Here is an 11,126-nt window from a genome sequence, read left to right as displayed (position 1 = left end):
TATATATATATATTATTAATTACTTAATACAAATATCATAATCAATAGTTTCAAATTTTATACAATATTAAAATCCATCTTCTATATCTTTAGTGCTCATATAAATTTCCATTTTTTTGGAAATACTATCAACAAAATCTGAATAAATTGGATAGAATTTGTCTAATCCTTTGAAGATTGGTTTTAATTCTATAAAATGGTCAATTTTTTTCAGCAGTTCTGTATTTCTTTGGTTATGCTTCTCAGCTTGCGTTGAACTTGCCAAAGATTCCTCGATCGTTTCTTCCAATGTTCGTAGTGATAGCTTGAAATCAAATACTGACACTGATTTACTTGACACATCATCTTGTTCGTTTCTCGAAATATTAGGCGATATACTAAAGATATTATCTAATTCCTGGAAACATTTAATCACACTGTTTAACCGACTTCTAACTTTCACCAATTTATCCAATTGTTCTACTACCTCATCACTAGATTGATATTTACTATCTAGTTCTTTTATTTGTTCATCTATACTTTGTGTGTCAGCCTCTAGAGCTCTAACTGCACTGCCTAATGTTTCTAAATAGTACTCTAATTTTGAAGAGCCGTGTGCATTTGATGGTTCAGAAGTACCCAAAGTAGCTTTATCTAGGGTACTAGAGGACCAAGTGCTCGGTATAGTTTCAGATAATTTTTCTAAACTTTCAAGAGAGGTCTTTAATTCATTTGTTAATGTCTTTGTGTAGTAATCAAATCTAGCCAACAACGCCGAAGAAACTGCTTGAGTCTTAGTTAAATCTTCAGTGCTGGTAGCAGAAAGTAGAACGTCAACATATGATTGTGGAACAAAGTCTTTGTCCAAAAACATATCTAGTAGCTTATCATTATCTACTTGTTTATCGGAATCTGCTTTATTGTTCAACTCAGTCATCTCAGTTTTATCAGTTTCTTTGTATATATGAATATAGTCCTTTGAATTTACTTCTATAAGCAGAACTATTAATCTAACTAATTGATAGCAATTTTGGAGGTTATCTGCTTTAAACACTTTTTTGAATATATGAGAAATATGTTTACACTTCTTTTATGAATTAAATGTTTAATATATCAACTTTTATTTCCTTAACGGTTCCGATGCCCAGATTTTGAAATATAATACGTTCTTCGAAAATAAACAGATGTTCCTGAATGATATCAAAAAAAGGTGTAGATTAAAGGTATTTGTTTCTAAGATGAATGTATGAATAAAATAATAGCAACTCAAGGTTACTACTTGCAGATTTAAAAAAATTTGAGCTAAAAAGGGTGAATAATCCAGCTCCCAATGTTAAATAAGTTAAACTAGGATTTGAAGTGGATCTAAAGATAAATTGAATTACAATATTTTTGATATTATTATTTATTGATTACTTCATGGGCAATAAAAGAATAATTAGAAAAAGAATAATAAAATCTTGCAAATTTTGCTATATTCATAAAATTAAATGCGATAGGCAGTTGCCTTGTTCCAATTGTGCTACTAAGGTTGATGTTGATCCATGCAAATATGGATTTGATAAAGATGATTTAATTGCTGAAAGTGATAATGAATCCAATTACTCTGATTATAATAATACTAAAATTAAGAAATTAAAAGGATCTATTAAAAAGGAGATAGTATTCAAACCTAAATACTATAATCCTTTTTTTTCAACATTAATCAATAATACTTTGTTATCGATTGAATCCTTTGATGAGTTAATTGATAAACAAAACTTCCAAAGAAATGTTGTAGTCAATTTCGATAGATTTAAGCCTTATAAACTTAAGTACGATGAAATCATTGATTTAATTCCAAATAATAAGGATGATGCTGAATTTAAATTACGACGGTTTTATGAGTCGATAAACCCCATTATTCCTATTGTCTCAAGGGTATGTATAACCAAAATAGTAAATGAAATATATCTGAATCGAAAAGATAATAAAGAAGTTAATCCATCGAGTTTGATACTATTGATTGCCATGTTTTTTTGTGAACTATTTGCTGATGTTGCTGCCAAATTGAAAAGTGATATCTCAACATGTAATAAATATTTTTCAGCCTTTAGATTTCTTCTAGATGTCATTAACTTTCCAATGAAGTCATCGATGGAATGCATTCAAGCATGTGTTTTGGTGAATTTTGTCATTGATCCAAATATGATTCATTTTACAGGTTATTCAACAATGTTAATCAGATTAGCTCAGCAGAATGGTATAAACAAGATAGCAAAAGAAATGAAGTATCAAAACGATTCGATTAAAATATTATGGAACTTTCTTTTATATATAGAAGGTTCATCTTCTGTAACCTTCGGATTACCATTCTTTTCTTCATGTGAGCTGTTAGATTTTGCTCCCTTAACAATCACAGATATTGCGAATAACAACTCTGAATATCCTTTGGAATACACTTATGGTAGATTCATCATAAATAGAATATTTAAAGATCTGATGAAAATAATTTCCTTGAACTCCGTCTCTAAGCAGCATTTGTCACTAATTAAAAGAAAAATAGATGGATTATACAATGAAATCAATTTCTTGAATCTTAATATAAGATCCAAATACCCTGTTCATCCAGAATATTTTACTAGCACATTATTTATATTCCTCTACAGATTACATCTCCGATATATAGCTCTTTACACTTTAAGAGCTCAAAATGATGAAATTATTGAACCATTAAATAATGGTCAGTTAGCATTAAATATGGAACACCTGTTAGAGTCTGAAGCAATTTTTAATGATGAGGTCATTACTTTATCATTACTATTGTTATTGCATACTATGAAAAGATTAGTACAGAAGGATATTGAGAAATTTGTATGGTACACTAGAGGTTCTACTATTATGCAATACTTGTTTATTGTCTTGAAGGATATATATCAAAAGCCTCAGAAACCATATATGCTCTCTAATTTTCCTGAAATTACTAGGGAAATAATGGATCAGGATTTGAAGGTAATTATTGATACAGATCCCATTTTGTTTAAATACGTGCTAGTGGAAGATATTCTGAAATTAGTGGAAATGCAGTTGGTGTCACTTTGGAGTAATGATGATTTATATAAATTTATCATAATTAAATCAGTAAAGGAAGAGGTTTGGAAAAAGCATGAATCTTTTTTGATGCATTCAAAAAAGGAATTGGAGAGTATAAGAGAATGTAACATGTTTGCATCTTGTAATAAATATTTGAACCTGGATAAAGATATAGAATTATTAGATTCAATGGATCACCTGAAAGAAAACGTCACTAGTACCGAGATATCTAAAATTCTTCAAGAATGGGTTTCTGAATTTAACGATAGGCGACAGGATAGTTAATTACCCCCGAATGAATATATATGTATTTTCTAAATATTACAACACTAGAGATTAAAAATTTAAGCCTCTATGAGGAGAAACTTTTTATCTAATATTATAAAATGATTCAAAAATTAATGATTCTGGTTGTGCTTTCGCCTTCGGTTTATTAAATATTTTCCAATATCTTAACGTTTCATCACCTGCACCAGACACTACAGTAGTCCCATCCTCAGATAGCGTGAGATGAAGGACTCTGAAACTATGGCCTTTAAATATGGCAACTGGCTCAAGGGTTGGATAATTCCATAAGGTCAAATTATATCTTGAGTAACCATGCGATGTCACAATTTCATCAGTATTCTTTGACCAAATCATATTACATATTTGGGAACCAGAATCGACATCATTTAATTTTGCAGATGTATTCACATTCCAAATTTTAAGCCTCCTATCAGCAGTACCACCACCAGTTGCCAAAATACCTCTTCTATGAGGTGACCATGTCATTGCTTTAACTGCGGCCGTATGTTCTGTAAACATCAATGTAGGTTTGCTATTTACACCATCATAAACATAAACAATATTATCATTCCCTCCAGATGCCAGTCTATTGTCTTCAATATTCCATTTGAGTCCGCACACTTCTTGAGTATGTGTTTCAATTTGAGTGAAGTACGAATCAGGGGATCTTACGTCTCTATGCAAAATCTTTCTATCTCGACTTCCTGAGCTCAATATGTGATTGTTCCATGAAAGGCATGATACCCTATCACTGTGACCTGATAATGTTCTAATGCATTTCCTTTTAATTATATCATAAATTTCCACTAATCCATTTGACTGACCCACAGCTAAATGAGAACCTGTCCCTACCCAATTCAGACTTGTAAATTCATTATCTGTGTCGCATAAATGAATAACATCTCCATTGTTATTGTCAGTTAAAAATATGGACTTCCCTAGAGCTACAGCTAAAACATCACGGCTAGACCAATCTATAAGGTCATAATAAAAATCGTCTGCAAGAGATGGTGCATCTAGAACTCTGTAGGGTATTTTTGCAATTTGTCTTGTTTTCTTTTTTGGGGATAATAACAATTGTTTAGAATCAGGACGTACAACAGAAGAGGAATTGTTAAATTGTGTTTGTAATATTGACTCGGTAGACGGCCTAGTTGCTCTACGTTCTGTGTATGTCAACAAACTCGCACCTCTTCCGTAATTGCTCAAGAAACTCTGTTGATCAGCTTGCTGGGACATATTTAATCGTCTGGGAGTCACAGGTTCTGAATTAGATGAATAATCACTTGTTCTATTTACATTGTGAGGTGGTGTACTTGGGACCCTATTGTTATTCCCACTTGCGTTCTCTTCTGAGTCGAAATCATCAACATCTGTTTCAACTTCATCAGTATTGTCATCGTCATCATAATCGCTTCTATTTCCATAACTAGAAGTCGAATTGTTAAGGGGGTTATGTAATGTTGGTAATGAATCATTCAGTCTAATATTGTTTTTTATTCGTACTAAGCTTTTTGTATTTTGAATACGATCTATACTACTTTCGATACTATTAAAATCATTTATAATTTTCTCACCAAATAACTCATTTTTTAAAATGGTATCGAAAGTATGATTAGCCTCTCTTTCCTTTTGTAATTCTATTTGGTCTTCAGTGATTGATAGGGAATCCTTCTCATTACTTTGGTAGTCAATATTCGTATTAGTGATGGACATCATGGTATTTAAATCTATTGCAGTCCTGCTCGGTATAAATCTATCATTATATATCCTTGACCCTGCATTCCTGGATCTTTTGAATGGTGAAGTCAAGAGCTGTGATGTCGAGGAAATAGAACTGACTGGAGATGCGTTTGCATAATTGGAGGACTGTTTCTTTCTGAGCCGGTATCCATTATTGTTATCACTGCTCCTATCCTGTGTATTTTTAATTGGCGACGAGTGCGGCGTATTATTCATAAATGGATTATATGACATTCTTATATTATCATCAGTTCCGCAAACCTATCACTCAGAAATATAATATTTTGAAATATATGTTTAAACTAAAAATCTTCAAAAATTTAGCTAATTTGTCGGTAATAATAAAATATTCTTGAAACTTTTCGAACTTGAATTTTATATCTTATGAAGGGAAGTTGTTGCCTATAGCTAGTTAAGTTGTTTGTTGTTACTTGATTTAAACAAAATATTTTATTCATTAACTTACAATAATCATCTAAATGGCTTTAAATATAATTTAAGAATTGAGTAACACGCTAAATGCTGAGGTCCAGCGGGTAACTGTTGCCGTTTTTAAGACATTTTACTCATCAAGCCTGTTCCAATAGTAAATAAATTATCTGGTTTGCTGCTAATAAGAGCTCATCTTCATGAATTGTAACAATATAATATATAAAGCTAAAAAATTTATGTGAAAAGATATATCTACTCATGTGTGTCTTGAATTTTTTGTAGCCTTTTGATGAAATTATAGTTTATGTACTGGTCACTGTTCTTTCAATTGTCTCCCCACCTTAAAAAATGTAATATTAAAACTAAACTAAAAATTGGATTTCAATTAATTTTCTAATGCATTGGTATTAATGGTGGTAATACTTACCAAAACGATGTATTTATCTAATTATATATATATATATATATGGAAAATGATTAGGGTAGGAATACTTTATTGTGAGATTGTGCGAGGATACTTCTTAAGTAATCTGGCGGGATTGTAAAACTAGGTTTGAATAAATCGTTGCCTCTGATATCGTATTGTTCTCTTGTAATCAAATCTATTTCCATTTCTTCGACCTCGTTTTGTTCCTGCTGAAATTCTATTTCGTCAACTCTATCAAATTCATCTTCTTTTTCTTGATAATCGATATTATCTTCGATTTCCTCAAAATCCGGCGCAAGTGAACTCCATTTTGGTGGAATCACAATAGACCAAAGGTATATATCCCCTGATTCTAAACCATTGCTGGCGATGCACATTTTATAAAAATTCCAATCTATATCCATCAATTCTTCTTGAGAACCTTCTAGCACCCTTACTAAACTACCCGAGTTTGCTTCCCATATATATAATTCATGAGCCGATGAACCATGAGTTGATGCAATTAAATATTCAGCAGAGTTATTACTGAAAAAAATGGAATTCCATTGCAATCTATTGATAACATCCTGATACTTATGAACCAATGTAAGTTCGATGCCATTTGATGCATTATCATCATCTTTCTGCATATTTTCATCATTAACATTCAAAAAATATTGTCTTATTGTTCTATCGGAAGAATTAATTGCTAATTTATCACCATTTTCTGAAACCACTAAATGTTTTATAATTGCGTTACTGATTTTAGACTTATATAATAATTTTATTTTTAAGGTGGCATCTTGAAACTTTAATCTATAAAACTTGAGCCAACCTTTTGATGTACCTATTATTATTAAATTTTTATGAATAGGATATATGCATGTTGTCAATGTATTACCTTCATCTATTTCATTCGATTCATTTTCATCAACAATTTCAAAAGTATTTTCTCCCAAAGTGCTTTTAACTGGGGACTCATTACCCATATCACTTTCGGATAAATTTACTAGATATGAATTCTTAGAATCATATGTCGTGACAATACAATATTTTAAATTTCTCTTAAAATCATCATTGCCTTCAGTTGCGGGCATATCTATCCATTTACAATTCCAAACCGGTTCTTCAAATTGTATAGTTTTCATCACCTTCTTTGAATCGGATAAATCCCATAGTTTAATGGTCCAATCCCTTGAAGACGTAAGAATAAACCTGTTATCCATCGACCACCATTCAATAGACTGAATAGACCGCGTATGTGAACCTAACTGATTACCTAACATCGTTATTGGTTTATGCGTATCCATATCGAATATGATGACTGATCCATTCGATGAGCCTACCGCCAAATAATCCCCATATTGGCTGAATTTAATACACACAGTATGCAAGGGGTTCTCAATCGTGTGTGTCAATTGTTCTGGATATTCTTTCAACACTGAGAACGGATCTTGAAATAACAGATTCATAACGTTTTTGTTGAAGCCCTTTCAACTGTGCTTATAAACTTAAATTCCAAGCGGCAGGTCAAATAACAATCAGAATGTTTTACGGGAAGCAAAGTTAAATCCAAATTATATAACGGCTTTTAATAGCATCATCTCATCAACGTTCCCAAAGTCAAAATTTCCAAAAAGTTTAGGTCTATTCTCTACAAACTATATTGGTGGTTCGCATGGAATATTAACTATTGTAACTATGTTGTTTATTCTATTGCTTTTGGTGATGTTCTCAAGTTTTTTGATTTTAAATGTTGAGATACGAAACCACTTTGTCCGGACGATTCTCTGTAAAATTTAAGGCATTCCGTATGTAACGACAACTACTTTTCCAAATTTCAATCTTTAAATAATATAAACTCAATCAATAATTTCGAAACGTTAATGAGTTTAAAACTAATATATATATAAACGATCATTGATTTAACTATTTGGGTAAACCTATTGAGTTAATCTAGCGGTAATCAGAGAGCAATTCTTTAAATACTAGTTTGTTTCCCACTTTTTTCTTTGAGAAAAAAACATTCTTTTTTACTTGGTTTTACCCTTTAGGAAAGATTATATATACAATTGAGAGCAGGTCATATCTTTGGAGATAATGCAATTAGTTAATTTCATTAAATTTGCACTATTGTGTGTAATTCTACCTACTCAGGTGCTTGGTTTCTACTATTATGGTAATACAGGTGATAGAAAATGTTTTATCAAGGAATTATCTAAAGGTACTTTATTAGAAGGTAAATATGCAGTTCAAACATTCGATGAGGAATTGAAATCATATAGAGATGCTGATTCTAAGAATGTTGGTATCGTTGTTGATATTGAAGAAATATTCGATGATAACCATAGAGTTGTTCATCAAAAGAACGCACCAGTAGGTGACTTCACTTTTATTGCATTAGATTCTGGTGAACATAGAATTTGTTTAGAAACTACTGATAGTTCATGGGTTGGTAAAACAAAAGCTAAGGTCTCTATTGATTTCAGTATTGGTAGTGATTCGAAATTCGATTCTAAGAAGAAGAAAACTGTGAAGTCGTTACATCAAAAAGTAAACTACTTGAATATGAAGGTCGATGATATCAGAAGAGAACAAGCTTTAGTAAGAGAACGTGAATATAAATTCAGAGATATCTCAGAATCCGTTAACTCAAAAGCTATGTGGTGGACTATCTTACAATTATGCGGTTTGATTGGTATCTGTGTTTGGCAAATGAAAAGTTTACGTTCATTCTTCGTTAAACAAAAGGTTTTATAATCGCCTTGCAAAATATTTATTGCTAGAGGACGATTATATTGATAATTAATATAAATACATAAATAAATACATAAATAAATATATAAATACATATAAAATATATTGAATACTGCAATTAGAAGAAATGAACAAAAAGAAAAATGGCATCCGAAACTGTAAATTATACATTAATTCTAAACTGCTATTTTGTTCACATCGTTAATTAGGATTAAATTTACTTTTTATATATACTACAATTAGTTAATTATTGTTTTATAATAATACAGACTTATATTTATTTAAAAGACAAACATCGAAGTATATTTCTTTACTTTTAACTCATCTGCGTCACTTAATTTTATGTTGGATGCAATTGGTTCACCAAATTCGAACTTTATCCCCTCTTCCTCTATTGATTTATTCTCAATTGGAGTTGCGATTGGATTTTGAAATATAGTGGAATTAGCATTGACTACTTTACTATCAAAAGTTGTCACCTTTCCAAAAGTAAATGGTTGCTCTACTTTACTGTTTTCAGGTTTGCCAAAAATTGAAACAGGTTCCATACCAGTTCCTGAATCTATATTATTCGTCTTGATAACAGAATCATCGGCGTGCTCGAGTTCCAAGTTATCATTATTTTCATTATTATTGTGTTCTATGGTTGCATCATTGTTCTTAGACAAAGATGGTAAAGAAGGATTTACAACTGGCTTCATTTCAAATAATGTTTTTATAGAATTACTTTCTACTTTCTTTTCTTCATTTTTTAAAGTGCTTGGGTTACTCATAAAACCAGATGATGCACTCTGTAATTTTAATGTATTATGTGGTACGTTAGAATCACTATTTTTAGATTCATTACCAAATTTTGATAAAGGTATGTCCTCCGTGATTACGCTAGAGCGTAAGGACGAAGATCTAGCTGGTTTATACCTATCAAAATTTGAAGTTGATGGTGTTAGCTCATTTGATTTTAGTGAATTGTAAGAATCAAATTTGCTAGATCTACCAACACTGATAGGTTTATATTCAGCAATATTCAAAGGAGCACTATCCTTTTGGTTATCTACCTGATGTTTTTTATAATTACGTAGTTTACTAACATGTGCTGAATATGGGTTTGCTAGTTCAGATGATTCGTTAACTTCTGATTCTTGGTTATCCAATAAAGATAATAATGCAGAAGCTGTATTACTAATCTTCTTTTTCTTCTTTTGAACAGAGTTTACTTTGTTAAAATCATTTTTCTCTTGGATAGGTAAAGTGCTTTCAGAAACGGTATATGACGATGGTAAAGAACTATATTTTAAAACAGTGGTTCTATATGTCGATGGTGTTCTAGAATAGTCGAAAATACGTCTTCTTTTTGGATATATTGGTAAACTTAAGTTTCTAGGAGATGGCAAATTATCAAATTTAGGTATAAATGTTGGAGGGTTCAGTGGGCTACTACACATTGAATTATTGGCAGATTTTAAGACCCTTGAAGATGTTATTCCCTCAATTTCACTTTTATTATCAAAGTTACTCCTCTTTTCATTCACACCAACAGTTCTCTTGATGATCGAGAGTATACCTTCTTTTTCAATCTCAGTTAAAGGTTGGTCGCCCTTTTCAGCAAAAAAAGCAGATAATTTAGCATTAGAAACATCGGCATCAATCGTACATTCTCCCTCATCATGTAAATCTCTAATTGAATCTGGGAAATTATTGATTAAGGTTTCATCCTGGTGATCCCTTGCAATGATTCTAGTATATGAACTATCGGGATTAAAAAAACTACCAGGCAAATTTACTGAAGAAGAACGTGTGTCTGTCTCTCCAGTCCTACGATTAAATTTGATAGAAGTATCCCCATTAGACATATTATCATTTTGGCGCACAAACTTATCAATTAACGGTTCAATCACCTGCTTAAATTTAGAAAATATAGATTTCTTAGTCTTTTTATCAGGGTACTTGGCAGTTCTTAAATTGCTACGAAATGACTTGCCCTCCATTTCTTTTATTTGATTAAATATCGCAATAATTTTTATGCTTGTCTTACGTTGTATAAATGTTAACTCAATTCGATGAGGTAAAAGTATACTGTAAACATTTATATTGAACTTTTATACCTATAGCTCTTTCATTATTTTAAATTTTTCAAAGACATTACAAATTGAAAGAAAAAAAATTATCAAAAAATGGGGCGAGCTGGGAATTGAACCCAGGGCCTCTCGCATATTTGACTTGCACAACTCCATTTACTGGAGAAATTACCCAAAGCGAGAATCATACCACTAGACCACACGCCCTAATTTATTGTTCAATGTTAACCTAAAGAAGTTTTGATAGAGACTATTACAATAATAATATGCTGTTATTTTAATAAATATAATATTAATAGTAAGCTCAAAAGTTAAAAACCTACAAGTACAAGGCTATTATAACTTAATGATATAGAAAAACCTATCAGTTTGTA

The 11,126-nt window shown here is 31.2% G+C and overlaps 6 protein-coding genes and 1 non-coding gene across 7 annotated transcripts; 2 read left to right on the top strand and 5 right to left on the bottom strand.

The window, feature by feature from the left end:
* Positions 1-67: 67 nt before the first annotated feature.
* Positions 68-916, bottom strand: COG7 (Golgi transport complex subunit COG7; the record flags this gene model as incomplete). Its single annotated transcript, XM_003685951.1, has 1 exon — positions 68-916. The coding sequence occupies one exon, from the start codon at positions 914-916 to the stop codon at positions 68-70; it is 849 nt and encodes a 282-aa protein (XP_003685999.1).
* A 482-nt stretch (positions 917-1,398) lies between these two features.
* TPHA0F00780 (Zn(II)2Cys6 transcription factor) lies at positions 1,399-3,336 on the top strand (the record flags this gene model as incomplete). The annotated part of the gene is made up of 1 exon (XM_003685950.1): positions 1,399-3,336. One exon carries the CDS (start codon positions 1,399-1,401, stop codon positions 3,334-3,336), a length of 1,938 nt encoding a protein of 645 aa, XP_003685998.1.
* An 84-nt stretch (positions 3,337-3,420) lies between these two features.
* On the bottom strand, positions 3,421-5,316 carry CDH1 (Cdh1p; the record flags this gene model as incomplete). Its single annotated transcript, XM_003685949.1, has 1 exon — positions 3,421-5,316. One exon carries the CDS (start codon positions 5,314-5,316, stop codon positions 3,421-3,423), a length of 1,896 nt encoding a protein of 631 aa, XP_003685997.1.
* Positions 5,317-5,991: 675 nt separating this feature from the next.
* On the bottom strand, positions 5,992-7,392 carry SWD1 (COMPASS subunit protein SWD1; the record flags this gene model as incomplete). Its single annotated transcript, XM_003685948.1, has 1 exon — positions 5,992-7,392. One exon carries the CDS (start codon positions 7,390-7,392, stop codon positions 5,992-5,994), a length of 1,401 nt encoding a protein of 466 aa, XP_003685996.1.
* Positions 7,393-8,020: 628 nt separating this feature from the next.
* ERP6 (Erp6p) lies at positions 8,021-8,680 on the top strand (the record flags this gene model as incomplete). The annotated part of the gene is made up of 1 exon (XM_003685947.1): positions 8,021-8,680. One exon carries the CDS (start codon positions 8,021-8,023, stop codon positions 8,678-8,680), a length of 660 nt encoding a protein of 219 aa, XP_003685995.1.
* Positions 8,681-8,958: 278 nt separating this feature from the next.
* Positions 8,959-10,662, bottom strand: NUP60 (FG-nucleoporin NUP60; the record flags this gene model as incomplete). The annotated part of the gene is made up of 1 exon (XM_003685946.1): positions 8,959-10,662. The coding sequence occupies one exon, from the start codon at positions 10,660-10,662 to the stop codon at positions 8,959-8,961; it is 1,704 nt and encodes a 567-aa protein (XP_003685994.1).
* A 188-nt stretch (positions 10,663-10,850) lies between these two features.
* Positions 10,851-10,959, bottom strand: TPHA0Ftrna2P. Its single transcript has 2 exons — positions 10,923-10,959; positions 10,851-10,887 (listed from the first exon to the last, which is right to left on the bottom strand). It is a non-coding gene; the product is annotated as a tRNA-Pro (tRNA).
* Positions 10,960-11,126: the final 167 nt, after the last annotated feature.

This window comes from Tetrapisispora phaffii, chromosome 6 (genome assembly GCF_000236905.1).
Source record: "Tetrapisispora phaffii CBS 4417 chromosome 6, complete genome".
Taxonomy (NCBI): Eukaryota; Fungi; Ascomycota; class Saccharomycetes; order Saccharomycetales; family Saccharomycetaceae; genus Tetrapisispora; species Tetrapisispora phaffii.
The sequence above is the reverse complement of the archived record's forward strand: the minus strand, read 5'-3'. Positions and strand labels throughout refer to the sequence as shown.